This window comes from Heterocephalus glaber, unplaced genomic scaffold (genome assembly GCF_053883595.1).
Source record: "Heterocephalus glaber isolate CG9 unplaced genomic scaffold, H.glaber_assembly_v1.0 deba00001523, whole genome shotgun sequence".
NCBI lineage: Eukaryota > Metazoa > Chordata > Mammalia > Rodentia > Bathyergidae > Heterocephalus > Heterocephalus glaber.
The window spans coordinates 17,942,693-17,958,992 of record NW_028258327.1 but is presented as its reverse complement, the minus strand read 5'-3'; the positions used below and the strand labels follow the sequence as shown (position 1 = coordinate 17,958,992).

At 42.7% G+C, this 16,300-nt stretch overlaps 1 protein-coding gene across 16 annotated transcripts in view; it reads left to right on the top strand.

Moving 5' to 3' along the window:
* The window catches only part of Ankrd6 (ankyrin repeat domain 6), a 190,652-nt gene that overhangs the window by 152,191 nt on the left and 22,161 nt on the right, over window positions 1-16,300 (top strand). For 5 of the 16 annotated variants that reach the window (XM_087187999.1, XM_087187998.1, XM_087187989.1 and 2 more), the window contains exons 4-9: window positions 19-363; window positions 5,322-5,420; window positions 6,684-6,742; window positions 6,990-7,328; window positions 11,663-11,761; window positions 13,083-13,181. In XM_087187999.1, the coding sequence (XP_087044125.1) occupies window positions 7,035-7,328; window positions 11,663-11,761; window positions 13,083-13,181 (492 nt within the window). In that variant the 5' untranslated portion in view covers window positions 19-363; window positions 5,322-5,420; window positions 6,684-6,742; window positions 6,990-7,034. Of the gene's footprint in view, window positions 1-18; window positions 364-5,321; window positions 5,421-6,683; window positions 6,743-6,989; window positions 7,329-10,567; window positions 10,730-11,662; window positions 11,762-13,082; window positions 13,182-16,300 lie in introns of all 16 variants that reach the window. The other 11 variants (XM_087188003.1, XM_087187996.1, XM_087187994.1 and 8 more) reach the window with 7 other exon arrangements.

Sequence of the window (16,300 nt, the reverse complement as noted above, 5' to 3'; positions counted from 1 at the left end):
TTCTTAACTGTCACACAGTAGAGTCATCTGAGGAGTTGTATAAAAACTGATGCCTGGGCCCCGCCACCAAGAGTTGATCAGACTCAGGAGGAGGAGTCAGCCATCAGGACAGACAGACCAGCCTCCTCAGGATATTTCAGTACAGAGAAAAAACAGATAACCTCTGCTCATCCCTGAGGTTTCAAGAAAACCAAATTACTTCTAAGAAACCCCAGAGGTCAGTGTCCAGGCTGGATCACAACACCCAAGAACTTGGGAGCAAGACGTGGAGCCCCATGTCTGCCAGGAGACCCCACCCCAATAGCACCATCAAGGCAGCATGTAGGTGGGTAAGAGCTTGGGCTGGAACAGATGGCCTAAGAGGTGAGTCCATACTTCATTTACCTGCTATATGGCATAGAACAAGTGACAGTCTCCATGCCTCAGTCTCCTCCTCTGTAAAATAGGCTTAATAATAGTGCTTACCTTATAGGGTTGGGAAGATTGCCTGAGTTAACATATATAAAGTTCTTTTTTCTTTTTCCTCTGCTACTAGAAATTGAGCCTGGGGCCTTGGCACTGGTTCACTTTCCCAGACCTTTTTATTTTTTGAGACAGGGTCTTTCTAAGTTGCCAGGTGGGACTTGGAGGTGCCATCCTTGTGCCTCAGTCTCCCAAGTGCTGAGATTATCAGCATGAGCCATTGCACCAAGCAACACATCTACACTTCTTAAGATGATGTGTGCCATGCAGTAAAGTTAACTGCTGCTGTCTATTGCTTGTTGCCTTTATAAATATTGGTCTCCCTGAGCCACCAGGGCCTGCGGTGAGTCAGGCTGAATTGATCTTTTAGGTTAAAACCCAGGGCAAACTAGTGCTTCAAAAGCTTCTTCCTCTCATCATTCACAATACTGGGTGTTTTACTTCTGTCACCATTTCTTTCCCTGACCAGACCTAGGGGCATGGAAATAAGAGCAGTTGCATCCTAAATCTGAGTCATTTAAAATTGCCTCTAAGGACCAGGGTGTTTGTGATGTTGTTGTTCCCTCACACTGGGGCATCCCAGCCTTCCCCATAAATTAGGCACAGTCTGAAGATATTTCTGTGCCATGGACAGGGATGACCACTCCACTGAAAGGCCCTACTTTTATTGCTTTGTACTACAGAATGTTCTGGAAAGCCAAGCCTGTTTCTTCATTCTTGCTTTCCTCTTTTGATTGGTGGTATATGTATGGAGGGACTTTGTCTTGTGCTGAGACAGCTAAGGGGTCAGAATTGGACAGCATCATGCTCTGAAGGAAAGAAGTTTCTGCCTTTACTGCCCCTGAACCCTTCCCAGATGCCAGCAAAGAAGCCAAGCATACAAGAGGGTACAGACCTTTGTGTCACTGCTGCAGCTGTTGAAATTTTTCTGAAGTTCCTAGTATGATATTTCTTCTGAGAGGCAGAGATATTCTAGAAACTAAAGCTTGTACCCACCTCAAGATCTCCATATATTTCCCTGAAGTCAAACCTAGGACTATTGAATTTGTCCCTGTCCTGTGCTTGAGAAACACTGGAGCCTCTCTGATATGGCTCTCAGACTACCCCAGAATTCACCTGGCTCATGATTTGGGGAAAGCATAGTCCTTGCCCTTCAGGAGATCACAGCCCAGGTAACACAACAGGATGCTCTGGTTCCCTCACCGGGAGCTGAAGTGCTGTCAGTGTGGAGAAGGCAAGCTGAACACATGTCTTACTGGGGAATCAGAAGGCATAGTTTGGAGAAGTTTGTTCCCAGTAAGGCCTTTCCAAGCAGAGACACAGAAAATAGGAACCTCAGTACATTTCAAGAGTGGAAATGGAACACCACATCAGGACTGGCTGGTGGGAACTCCACCCTCCAGCTAAAGCCCATCTAGCTGCCCAGTGATTTAAGACCCAACTTTTCACCCAGATCTATTTGACAGTATAAATATCTCACTGGTCTTTGGTAGGGCTATGATGTGGAGTATTGAGGAGAGGTAACCATTGAGCTATCCTCGGGGGTGGAAGGGAGCATAAGGAACACACATGAGATGGTGGATGCTACCGAATATCTTTATCTCAAGCCTGTGGAGTGGGCAGTGGAGACTGTTCATGTTTGACACAAGAGAAAGCATGTTTAGGAAGTTGTCATGCACAAAATCACAGAAGTGTTGTGTGTCAGCTGGGATGTGAACCAGACCTGTCCAGCTCCAGTGCCTCTGACCTTTCATTTCTCCACAGGGAGGACCCTTTGTTAACAGTGGATAAAGGAGATGGCCTCCAGGCCAGGGTATCTTGTTTGTAATTTATAGCTCCTGCAGCACCTTCCCAGTTGTGATCTGGTTTGAACTTGTCCTAGTCTGTTCTGACTTCTGTAAAGAGATACCATAGATTGGGTGGATAAGCATCAGATATTTATTTTTCATGGTTCTGGAGGCCAGGAAGTCCCTGGTCAGGGGCCAGCACCCATGGTTGTGTGAGAGTCCCACTTTCTGGTGTGTGGGCAGCTGCCTTCTTGCTGTATCCCCAAGTGATGGAAAGAAAAGCAGCAGCAAGCTCTCATATCTTTTGTTATAGGGGCACAAATCCCACCATGAGAGGTCATAGGTATGACCTAGTTACCTCCCAAAGCCCCCATCTCCAAATACTGTCACAGTGGGGATTAGACATGTGAATTTTGGGGCCAAACATTGATTAAGTATAAACATACTCAGTCTATAACAGAACCACAGCAGCATTCCTTCTCCTGACTTTCATTATTTTTGTTCATTTGGACAAAACTTTTATCCATGCTGGGCTTCTACCTCTCCACCAGAAAGACCTGGCTGGTGGCAAGTATGTTCCCCAGGGTTCCCCAATACTCAGTGACTCTATCTGTGTTCCTACTCCCAGCATCTCTCCACACTCCCTTTCCCATTATGGTCTATGTTTTCTGGTTACTTGAAGGCATTTTTGTCTAACCATGTTGTCACCTTCCTCACAACTCAAACCTTTCTCCTCACATTTGTGATAAACTCTCCTGTGCTTCATAATGCCTTAGGAAACTTGTGAAGGTCACTTATTCAGTGTCAAAGTGGGGGGTCCTTGACAAGGACACACGACAGATAGTACCTGATACTAGGCCCAAGGAATGAAACCCACTCATTTTGCTCTGTCTAATCAGCTATGGACAGATCATTTAAAGAATCACGGTTAAGTAGCATATGGCTGAGCACAATCACCAACAAAGAAAGGTCACTCCATCTCATCTCAGACATGGTCTTTTTTTAATAAAGGCATTTAATAGCCCACTTTTTGGGAATAACTTTGTTCTTAATTAAGAATTCTAATTTTAAAGTGAGCTCTGACCTCTTTCTTTCCAGACTCATTCTAGTGCTCTGATTGCATTTCATGGGTAGAAATTAAGATCCTTTATTGTGTGTTACCTCTGTCTTTCTCCATGGCTAGTTATCCATGGCAACTTGTGCTTTATTGAGATTATAAATGGGCTTATCCTGCTAGAATAATAATAGCAACCTTTGGGTCTTTATGGAAATGCTAAGCAGGAAGTAAGGCTTGGTGAGACCCTTTTCCTTAGTGCTGTGTTTCAGCGTGGATGGTGCTGAGGCTAAATGATGCACAAACCTTTTTTCACAGTGAATCCTGAGAGAGAAACCAAAGGAACAGAATATCTCCTTTGGAGAAGTAGGAGTTTGGCAAGGTCAGTTAATTTAGACCAAGAAGTGTTATTTCCTCTGGGTGTCACCCTTGGTGTTGTACCCCAGGAGCCATGTGCTTAGAGCAGCTGAGGGAACAGACTTCTCTATGATGCAGCCAGAGGGCTGAGAAACCCACTCAGGTATATAAGGAGTGGAGCACACAGATGTGCTCTGCAAACTGCAGGAAGTTCTAGTGCCCATCAGTAGGAGAATGGGTAGTAAACTGAGCTACATGTGACAGTGTGGGGGAAAAAATCTCCAAAATATAACGGACAAAAAATGTTGAGTGATAGTGTACAGTTTAATATCATTGATATAAAGTTTAAAATATGCACAACCATGTTTTTCTACTGTCTCTGGCCACCAATAGGTAGTGAAAACATAAAGCCAATGAAATGATGAATACCAAGTTTGAGTGAGGGGTTCCCTCTAGGGGTGGAGGGGATGAGATCTGGAAGGCATTCCCAAGGAATGGCAGTAGTTCTCTGAGCTTTTCCTAAGGTGGTTGGTGAGTATGTAGAGTATAAAATACTATATTTTTTGGGGCCAGGGATTTAGCTCAGTGGTTCTGGTGCCTGCTTCACAAGCACAAGGTCCCGAGTTTGATCCCCGGTACCAAAAAAAAAAATTATATCTTTTAATGTCTGAAATAGTCCATAATTACACAATGGAGTACTGCTCTGCCATACAGAAAAATAAACTTGAGGCATTTGTAGGCAAATGGATGCAACATGAGAACATAATGTTAAGTGAAATAAGTCAGACATACAAGCTCAAATATCACATGGTTTCTCTTATCTGAGAAACTCAATACATACATATATTATTAATATTATATATACATACAAATAAAGAGCAAAATAGAAGATAAATAGGGAGTAGGGAGAAATTCAAATAACTCCCCAAATTACCTATTCTGTTGATTCAAAAATATTTAAATATATATGCTAGTTTGTTTCATTTATACTATTAGTTTTTCTTAGTAGTAAAAAGAAAGTTTTGTGCTATTATCTGTTTGTTTCTTCTTCATAAGGGTCTTTTTTGTCTATGTCTTGTACTCTGGGTAACTACTCATAATTATGATACCCTGTGTATTAACTATTGCTATCTTACTTTGATATGAAATTGTGTTTCATTTTTTCATAAAATGGAAGAAAACCTTTCCTAATCAGTTTGATTGTGATTTTTAATTTTAAGGAGTTACTAACTGCATTTTTCTGGAGCTGATTAGCTTGAAATTTGCTATTTTCTCACCCTTTGCCTGGGTCACCTTCATTGTGGCACTTCATCTTCCCATAGTATTAGTACCAGTGGGAAAATAAGATATGAAACCCCTCATCTTTCTACTTTTTACTTTGCTGCTTCTGAATAAGGAATAGAAATTATATACTGTACTCAATGAAATTGGCACATTTTAAGTATATTTAGTTCATTGATTACAAGGCCAGGACCCAAAGTTAATTGAGACAACTTCAGTTCTGGGTCAATTTCTAAGTCTCTCCCATCAAACCAAAGTGACAAGAGTAGTTATCTCCTTGAAAACTATTGTGCAAACCTTGCCGCAGTCCCCTGTTGCCAACCCCAAAGGAGTGGCTTTGATGTCATGTTCTGAAATCAGTGTTTGCTTTGCATTGACAGCATGGCCGGACTCCCCTGCACCTTGCTGCCAATAAGGGCCATCTTTCTGTGGTCCAGATCTTGCTGAAGGCTGGCTGTGACCTGGATGTCCAGGATGATGTGAGTAGAAGCCCTCATTCTAGCTGGATAGGATCTATTCTAGGAGGATAGGGGTGGGGGATAAATTTCATGGAATCCAAGTAAACAAAGGCCTCTAGAAAGAGTTTACTCTGGTGCTGTGCTATCATTGAGACATGGCTGCCATCACCTCAGCTCTGAGTCTGTCCATTCAAATTGTCTAGAGAGGACTCAGGCTGGCTCCTCTGGGATGAATTGGCCATTTCTGAGTCAATGAGTAGGGGCTGGGGATGGGTCATAATGTACATAGTGTTGCCCTGTTTGATCTTTGGAGAAGGTGAGTTGTCTAACAAGGGATTGTCCTCCAAAGAGTTATTAGGAAAAGGTCCTGTGATAATGTGATCGGAAACTATTTTCAGAAACTGTTTGAACTCTTAAACTGTGTGGTAGACTTCTAAGAAAAATGAAATTTTGTAAGCAACATAGACTCTTGGAGAGTTTCCCCTTATCATAGTGTCTTCCAGATTCACCTTTAATATCAGTGGCTAGAAAGCATTATTCAAATTTCAGACCTTCAGTTGTTCAAGGGTATTGTTTACCAAAGTACTTCAAGTTTTCCTTCAGTCTCTGTGCAATGTCTTACCACTTGGCAAACACATTTACAAGTGAAAAAGGACAGTGTTTGTGAAGACAATACGGCATTACTTTTTGCACAGGCAGAAGGCCACCTAGTATGTCTCAGATCTCTAAATATGTCTGAAACCTGTTAGGTCATCAAGGATGTTATTTTCAAAAGATACTGCTTAGCTTTAAGCCATTGATTTTTACCTTGAATCATAATACTTTGTTTTCTACATTGTAACCAACATAACATTCCTGACCCAAATCATTTCCTTAGATGACGGGAGGAAAATACAGGGAGAGGAAAGAGATGCTGACCACAGAAAAGGAGGGGTCTTGAATTGCTAGCACAAACATGTTGGCATCATCTGGTCTTCTCTTTGCATATTCAGAGCCCTCATTTGCCACGATGGCAAGGCCGAAGTGCCCAGTGTGCTAACCCATCCCACCCAACAGTCCTGGCCAGGACTGGCACCCTGAAGATCACTGTGTTCTTGTGCAGCCAAGGCCATGCTAATTCCTAAAATTGTTGCTGCTTCTATCAGGAGAGGCAATAAGAAAAAAGGCAAGAATTGTCACAAAGTAGCCAAGATGAGATGTGTTGACAGAAGGAAAATCTGCTCTGCTTGTAGACAGGAACACTCTCTTTTATTGAAATTTTCTTACATCTTTTCTTTGCCCTAGACAGAGAACACATAGCACAACAGTAACAAACAATGTAAAAAAATGTGGATGTGGAGAAGGTAGGTTTGACCTTCACTACTTCTGAAGTTTTTCATTTGCCATTATCTGATCCATGTGTGTCCTTATCATGATTGTTGATGATGAGCCTTGAAATATATGCAAGAATTCAAGGAGGAAATCTCTTTATAAACTTTATAGAGGCTAGGAGGTCAATTATTGGAGAAAAATTATTTCATGTTACCTCTCTTGGATGGTGGGTAGAGAATGCTAATGTGAAGAATTTACTACTAACTTCATATTCTACAGATACTGATCTTTTTGGCATGGTAAGGACTGAGAATTAGCAGAAGAATGACCTCCAGTGGCCTGGAGTGGGATTATTATGAATTTCAACCTGTGGTAACCAGTTCTTTAGAATATGCAACTCCAGGTGCAAATTCTTTCTTGCTTCCCGCCCATCCTGGCAACCCTCACTGGAGCCCTAACGCCATCTCTGCTTGGTCAATGAACAGCCACATGCCCTCCTCCTCAGAAATAGTCCAAGACCTTGTGGCCACAGTAAAAGGCATAAAGGAAGAAAAAAATAAGAAAAACCAGAGAAGAAAGGCTAGGAAGAACCCTAGCAGATCAGAGAGAGAAACCGAGGTCAGCAACTGCTTTGCACACCCACCTTGTCTTCACTTCCTTACAGCGTGTTGCCCTTGCACCTGGGGAGGACTCCACCCTTTAACCTTGCCTGCCTTGGGTTCCTTTCATGAGCTTGGCTTTGGAATACTCAACTGTTTCTACCATGTAGGAGCAAAAAATAAAAATATTTCAAAACAAAATGTGGACCTCAGAGGTTCCAAAGCACTTAAGCAAGAAACACCGATGTGCCAGAAAAGCTGAGAGCTGGCAGTTCACGTTCTTTTGCAAACAGGTCAGCATATTCCAAATCAAAGAGCCAAACTGCAGGGTTGCTGGCTTTTCAAGTTTCTGACTGCAGCTTTTTTTTCCCTTTGCTTCTTTGCACTTAATCATTCAACAAATATGACTTGGGCCCCTACAGTGGCCAAGGCTCTAACATAAACACTTAGCTTACATAATGAGGCAGCCCCAACCTTCTGAGACCGATCTTAGGGTTAGTTGGCCTCATAGGTTGGGAGCAGCTTGGAGTGAATACAAAAATCCTTCACAATTTGAATTCAGGCCCAGCCACAATAACTCAAATTAACTAGTTATCCTAGGTGAGGCTCACCAATGTAATGAAAGAATTAGATGCCATGCCACTACGTAGTAAGCAATGAAAAAATACTGACTAAAATTGAGTAAGTGCTATGTGAGACCTATATTTTACCCAGGATTTTCTTTTCAGAGTTTCAGGATTTCATGATTGATTAAGATTATATAGAAATAAGGATTATGTCAAAATTGGGTCCATTAGTATGTAAAGCTCATCTTCTTTGTCATGTTTTGAGTAAATGTTTTAGCATTAAATTTCAATACATGGGAGCCAAGAGTGGATTCCAGGGGTAACTGATGGGATTTTTTTTCAACTGAGGGTCTAAAAGTGTTAAATTGTTTATGTGCGTGAGAGTGGTTCCAAGGTGATAACCCGAGGCAATCCTTTATTGTTTGAGACAGGGCCTCACTATGTAGTCCAGACTGGCTTTGAACTTGTGATCCTTCTGCCTTGGCTTCCTGAGGGCTTGGATTAAGGTGTGTGCCAACACACCTGGCCCTGTTTGTGTTTTGTCTCTCTGTCTTTAGTTGCCATCTGGTAATTTAAGAGTATTTGGTTTTTAAAAGCCTGAGAAAGGTTATTGCTCAGATCTCCAGAACCATTCCAGCTAGTATGACGAAAGCTAATGATCAAGGACAGCCACTTATGAGAGGGAGAAAAGCGCCCGAGTGTCTCCTACACAGCAGTGTTTACCTGACTGAGGAAGCAAAGAGCGGGCTTTGCACAAGTCGCTGTCCAACAGGAGTAAAGGGGGAGGGGGAAGCATTGTGGCGGACAGGCAGGGAGTGCAGCTAAAAGCTCCCCACAGAGAAAGGGGCATACAGTAGACACCTGTGCCAGTCACCTGGTGACAATTTGTGTTCAGTAGAGCTCCTTGAATCTTGATAATCCATCTGGAAATTAACTCCTAAGAACTGCACTGAAAGTTAGCATTAGATACTTGCATTGAGCTAGAGTTTTAGAAAGGAAAGTTGTCCTGCAGGAAACAAATACATTCAGCGATGATGAAAGCAAGTGGTAAATACCGGTACTAGGACAGCTCAAAATCTTCCTCAGCTCATGATTTAGTGGGCAGCTATGAAACATGATGCAACATTTGACCTGAACCAAGACGTAGGTCAGACTGTGCCCTAACCGGGAAGACCCTTCCTGTGGTCATCCGGACAGTGAGAATGGCTGATGCCACCTTCGTGCTTGGGGCTTGTTGCCCACACTTTCTACACAGCACAGACAGAATTATGTTTCATCTTCTCAAAGTTGTTCTCATTGATCTAAGGAGTGCTAGGTAGGGTGCTTGCAGTTGCTGCGATTATTAAAGGCCACCAGTTGAAAATCTGGCCAAGTCAATACTACCGTGATGGTGCAGTCTCACACTTCTTGCTGGGAAGAGAACCATCTCTCTCAGCGGGCCAGTAATAGTAAATCATACTTGAGGCCCATTTTGAGGAAATCTGTGACCATTCTGATAGGGAAATGGGAAGTCTTAGAAATTCATATGGAATTTTTTTCAAGTTAAATGTTTGAACAATTACTTATGACTTATTTGAGCAGCAAGCATTCCTCTTCTGGAAATACTTCTGAAGAGGTTTGGAATGGGTAATATAATGGCCCAGCACACCTCCCACAACCATTGGCCTATTGGCTACATTCTCTTATTGACTGAGTGACATACAAAAAGGTTCCCCTTTCAATAAAGGGTCTGGGGAAGTGGACAAGAAGAAAACCAGTGTAAACCTAACTTACAATAATGGGATAATAGCAAAAAACAAAAACAAAGCAAAAAACAGAGGGACGATAACAGCTTAGGAGGCAAAGGAGAAGGTTGCTGATGGCAACACTGAGGATAGTAAATGCGGTTGGGTCATGGGGTTGGATGTCTGGACCACATCACTCTGGAAGTCCCCTGAATTCTACAAATGAACCATGAAAAAAATTCTGAGATATGAACAGTCAGTCCCATTCCTGATACATAGTTATTGTTTAGACTTTTAATTAGTAGTAGTTTTTCCTGATGCTCAAAGTTACATGTGTAAAATATTAAAAATTATAAGCTATTAAAGTATAAAGAAGAAAAAATAAAAATCACTTCCCTTTGTGGATTTTTAAAGGAAGATTTTTATTTTTAAGAAAGCAAATTTGAATTTTAACTAGGATTGAATGAGTTTTTACTATGGTAAAATATATATATAACTTAAAATGTACTATCATGACTTTTTTTGAGAGCTTGTTAGGAGATTCTAGCAGGGGAGCGCAGGTACTCGTATACCCTTGATCAAAGAAAGGATCTCCCCTTCCATTGACCAGGTGCGCACCTTCAGGAAGGACACACATGGAATGGTGAGGGAGGAAGGGGCACCCACTTAGCCAGATCAGCTGAATCACCCCTGGATATCAATGGGCTGACAGACATCGCAGCCAGATCGCCCTCACATCCGCATCATGACTATTTTTAAGCATACTGTTCAGTGACAAAAAGTACATTCACATTTTTGTGCAACTATCACCACTATCCTTCACTATAGCTTTTTTTTTTCAGATTAAATGCTTTTGATATTCATTGTTGATTAGTCAGATTAGTAAATTGCATCTGCATTTTATTAAGGCTATTTGTAGTTAGTAGTAGTATGTCCTTCTTTTTAAAGATCTGTCATCTGTCTTACAGTGATCTCTCTTGGGATAAAGACCAGGGGTGTGCTGGAGTATGTCCTTTGCCTCTCCACGCTCAGTCAGGAAAATTCTCTTATATAAATCTTACCAACCAAATCATAGACTCCAAAAAGGAAAGAGAAGGACCTTTGGGATCCCCAGCCTCCACTTTTTGCAGGTGAAGATCTGAGGCTCACCAAGGTGACAGGTGTCTCCTAAGGCTGTTTACAACCCAGGTCTCCTGACCCCCTTGCTGTGTGCTCATTCCTGTCCACCAGAAAGTTTCCACACTGTTGACCCATCTCTTCTTTCAAACCTGGGGCATGCACTTGCTTTGATTTGCCTTAACTTGACTTCCTGAGTACATGTGAGAGATAAAATGTGCTCTTTAGAGACGTGGAACTCTCTTGTTACAGTCTTGATCTTTTTACCTCTGGGAGTGTTTCATCCTTCTCTCCACTGCAATTAGGGGAAAGAGTCAAGTTCCCTTTGGCGCCTGAAGGAGAAAATTGGTCAGCAATCCCAGGAATCTGATCACAGAGAAAGGAGGTCCAAATGCAGCATAAATCAGTGAGGATGCAGTGATAGGGTACAGTCCCTGTAGTCCCCCGATGAAGCAGGGCAAACCGTGTTGCTCTTGGCTAGTGCAAATCAGTGAACAAATTATACCTCTGTCATCAAAGCATGAGTGCTACCAACTAAGTGGCTGGGAAGCAATTCCTCTGTAAGCTGGGACCTCAGGGGTAAAGAATACAGGCATCACTGGCTTAACTGCATAGTGCACACAGCCCAGCTCCCAGACCCACTCTCTACACATGTGGCAGTCAGTCTCCAGGGTGGCAGGACAGGATCTGACCTTTAATCTGAGGTTGATCTGAGGCCAAGGGTTTTTCTTGCTAGTGATTTCAGGTCCCAAGAATTATATTGCTCTGCCAGCATGCATTGTCTACTAACAAGGCCACAAAGCCCACCTTGCCTGTGAGGACCAAGATCTTCTGCAAGTGACCAGTCTGCTCCATGTGGGGATGGGAGGTATCCTGGTGTTGAGGAGTGAGTGTATAGGGGTGTGCTGGGAGAGCTAACCGCTGTCCCTGCCTCTGTCACTTTGCAGGGGGACCAGACTGCCTTACACCGGGCCACGGTGGTGGGCAACACCGAGATCATTGCAGCACTCATCCAAGAGGGATGTGCCCTGGACAGACAAGACAAGGTGAGGGGGTGTCAAGGTGAGAGCTGTAACCAGCTCCCAGAGGAGGCTGCTTTGGTCACTTTTGAGTAGTCAAGATGTTCTTCCTACCTTAATCAGTCATGATTTAACAAGATGAAATCAGCTCACATTTCTTCTGAAAGAATATCTGGTATTTATTTTAAAACTTCTCCCTCTGTTGTATGGTACCAGTAACAACCACATAAATACACAGGACACACAGGACACACAGGACACACATCCCCAATACCATTCTCAGTACTGCCGCACTCCCTGGTGACTGGGACCCTAGATGTTTTTATGTGGATATCAGCTAGATTAGGCCTTGTCTTTTTGTGTGTATTTCTAGGTATTTCTAGGGGCATAGATGTAGTTGAGTAAAAGTCTCAGCCAAAGCCTGAACATATTTGGTGAAGAATGTGCCTACAATGATCTTGCTAAGTGCCCTGTACCCTGGAACAGCATGGGGTCTTTACCTCCTCATCCATGCTCTTCCCCCTTGTGACCCCTACATTCCTGGCTCTGCTCCACTTAGTTCATTGCATTTAATGATATTTCTGTTCTTTCAGTAGTAAGGTAAGCAAATACAACTATTTTTACTAATTGGTTTTATTTAAAACCACATATTTAGGACACTTATTTATCAAATTTACAAATCACTGGTTCCTTGGTGCCTACTCTTTTTTAGGGCTTTAAGAATAAACTGGATGGGCCGGGGATTTAGCTCAGTGGTTCTGCCGCCTGCCTCGCAAGCACAAGGACCTGAGTTCAATCCCTGGTACCAAAAAAAAAAAAAAAAGAATAAACTGGATGACATTTTGGTTAAAACAAAATGAAACAAAAACAGCAGTAGGGAATGGGAACGGGACCTACCTATTAGGGCCTTGGAACCTGTGAAGCAGAACTCTCCCCTCATCTTTGCAGGGTTCACTCTGGTGTCAGGAGCAGAGCAGAATGCAGGAGGCAGGTGGGAAGGAGTGGACAATGTGCCATCCTGAAGATGCTGCTTTCTATTAGGAGTTGTGGATGAGTCTGGGGCCTTTCTCTAGAGGTTCCCAGGGACATTTAGGCCCTAATGCATAAGGCATCTATTGTACATCCGAATTCATTTCTCTATTGTGCACCTACAATGGTTTTTAAGTACCATTTCTGGGAGAATGCAGACACTGGCCACCCAAATCCTTTTTTGTGTTCCATGGTTCAGATGAAGAACCCAAGCTGATCAAGGTCCTGTGGTATTCAGGGAAAATCCAGTGTGATATGTTGACTATTATGAGAAGAACTCGGCTGTGATAATGTACCTTGTCCCCCATCTGTTCCTCAGGATGGGAACACCGCCCTGCATGAAGCATCCTGGCATGGTTTCAGCCAGTCAGCAAAGCTACTTGTTAAAGCAGGAGCCAATGTGCTTGCCAGGAACAAGGTGAGCCCCAGCAGGTGCTAGAACTCCTCACTCACAGGTGAGGATGGCCATGGATTTCCCTCTCTGGAGGAAGAGTCTCCGCTCAGTGAGCAGAGATAGCTCCAGTGGGTACAGAGAACCCTGTGGGTCAGTCTTGCCCGGAAGTTTCATTTACAGAGAGGGCAAACACAGATGGATGGTCCAGGACAGGAACAAGCCCAGCCACAGCTGATGTGAGAGAACCTGACTGTTGCTGGGAACTGACTGGTTACTATACCAATCATGGGATCTATGAAAATACAGCAAGAGAGAGCCAGATTAAAAAATACCAGCTAAGAGCTTTAAAATACTAAGACCCTAGAGTAGCAAGAGTGCAGTGAAGTGAGTTCTGATGCTGCTTGGGGAAGTGTAACGGGAACATCCACCTCTGGGAGGCAATTTGGCAAAACAAATCAAGAATCTAAAAATGGTTTCAATTGGCTGAGGATTAAGCTGAGTAGTACAGTGCTTGCCTAGCATGCATAGGGCCCTGTGTTTGATCCCTAACATTGGAAGAAGGAAAAGAAAAAAAAGATTCTATCTTTTTACCTAGTAACTACCCTCCTAGGACCTTGTTATAAAAAAGCAACAAAATATGTTGGTCAAAATTTACCCTCAAGGATGTTTATGACAGCAATATTAATAATTGTTTTTAATATGTAGGAAGAGGAGTATAAAGTTCTCATCTACTTATATAATGGAATCAATTTATATCCCTAAAGTCATTGTTTTCAAAATCATGCTCTTGTGAAAGAACAAACAAATGGGTACAAAGTCATATACACTCAATCCTTCATATAAATTTATATATATTAAAAAGTTTAAGCCTGGAAGGATATTATCAAAATATTAACATGGTTATCTATGGGGATTGAGACTGATTTCTATTTTTGTTTTTACTTTGTACCTTTTTCAAAGTTTCCAGAATCCACTGATTTTTTTTTTTTTTTTTTTTTTTTTTTACAAATTGGGAGAAGCTCATTTTAAAGGTTAAAAAAGCATTATCAGTATTCTTGAGATATTTGCAGTAGTGGTGAGAAGAGATCATAAAAGGGCTTGTCCTCTTTTCAGTCCTGGGATTGCCAGGCTGGGTCTGTGGCAAGGATTGCAGAGGCCTCAGGATTTCCCACAGTGCACTTGTGTGGTTGGTATCACAGTGGTGGCCTCACCTAGTAGTTAAGGAGTAATGAATCTGATGTGCTGGAATGGGTAGCAGCAACAAGTAGCTTCCCTAAAACATACTGGTTATGTGTGTACCTTTGTGTCAAAGTAGGATCTGATACCCAGTATCTCTAGCCTAAGATCCTACATACACATCTCCATGCAAGACCTTCAGCAGCAGTATCAGGCAAGAGATCTAATACAAACCAATCTATCAGAAATACACTCCATCAATGTAGTGACTTCTGTGGGGCTCACTTTCTATAGGAAATAAAAGTAAGAGCTGTAAACTCTTCAGAGAAAATAGCCTACATAAGGAGCAAGAGAACCTGCTTCAGTGGCTTTGACCTCCTTTGAAATCTCCCAGCTCTCCCTGCTTCTCCAGTGGTTTATTAGTGTCAAGAAGCAAGCTATCCTTGTCCTCAAGGAGATAGGGACAGAATAGGTGTTTCATCTCTTTTGTTTTCATGTCTCCCCCCTCTGGTCACATCACACTGTAAGATGTTCCTTTAATATCTCCCATCTGCCCCTCTTTCCATGCTCATTATTAAACATCCCTGGATTATCTCAGAAACCTGGTGGCATCTTGAGTAGCCTGAGTCTAGTGCCTTTTCCATCTTGCTCTTCGTAGCTCAGAAACCTTCCAGTAAAGCTCCCCAGCCTCCTGCTGCCCTCTGGCTGTCATGTGTCTCCTCCTCCAGTTACATACTCCTTTAGGAGTAGCCTTTCCTATCTCCCGGCAGACCTCCATCCTGGACCCCAGCCTCTCTCTTCCGGAAGGCCCACCAGGCTATTTCCTGCAGCTCTTTCTTGACACTGCACCCAGCTTTGTGCTGCTGTCCACTGGTCACATGTCTCCTGTTTCCCTCATGGGTCAAAAGCTTGAGGGAAAGAAGCAAAGTGTGTGTGGCAATATCACCAATAATGCCTGGCTCACTGCTTGGCAGGCTGGTGGCTGCTCCAGTTTTTTCAAGCTGGTACATGATCTGGAACATAAGTTGGTGTATAATCACATCATCGTTTTATCCCAGCTGTGAGAAATACGTGGTCCCAGTTCGGGATAAGTAAGCTTAAGCTGTGGGCGAGTTGACTCTTTGACTAAGATGTGTGGTTTATGACACATTTAGGGCCATAAACTAGCCCTAGTCTGTCTGGTCCACCGCTTTGCCTTTATCTCATGAAGGGCTCCAACAGAATTGTGGAAAGCCACAAGTTTTCTCTGTAGATAAAGTGGTAGAGCCTTTGGAAGTACTGGTATGGTATCTCCGGCCATCCGAGAAGAAGGGCTTTTATATTCTGCCCTAGACAGCTGGTGGTAGAATTGTAGAAAGATCCTTCTTACTCAACAAATAAAGCAGCCTCTGTCTAGGAAATGAGTGCCCATTACTTAAGTTGGCAAAAATGTCTGCTACGAGTTTTAGGTCATGAGTTTTTTTTGTTTTTTGTGGTACTGGGGATCGAACTCAGGTCCTTGCGCTTGCAAAGCAGGTGGCGGAACCACTGAGCTAAATCCCCAGCCAAGGTCACATTTTTTAATGTTAGGTTTTGAGGTAGAATTTACATACACAAAATTCATTTTTTAGATATGAACTATATTGCTTATGAGTTTTGTCACCACCCTAGAAAGTTCCTTTGTACCCTTTAATGGCAGTCCCCTAAAACCCAATCCTAGCCCCTGGCAACCACAGATCTGCCTTTTGGAAAATGTTGTGTAAGTAGAATCATGGAACTACCGTCTTCTTTGTCTGACTTCTATCACTCAGTGTGATGTTTGCAGTTCTGTATGATTACATGTATGGATAGCTCAGCACTTTCTATTGCCAAATAGTACTCCACTGGAGATGTACACAAGTTGCCATCTAAATCTACAGTGTTTAATTGTCTTTATCCAAATATTTTTCCACATGATTTTGTTATTGGCAGAGTAAACTTTGGTATAT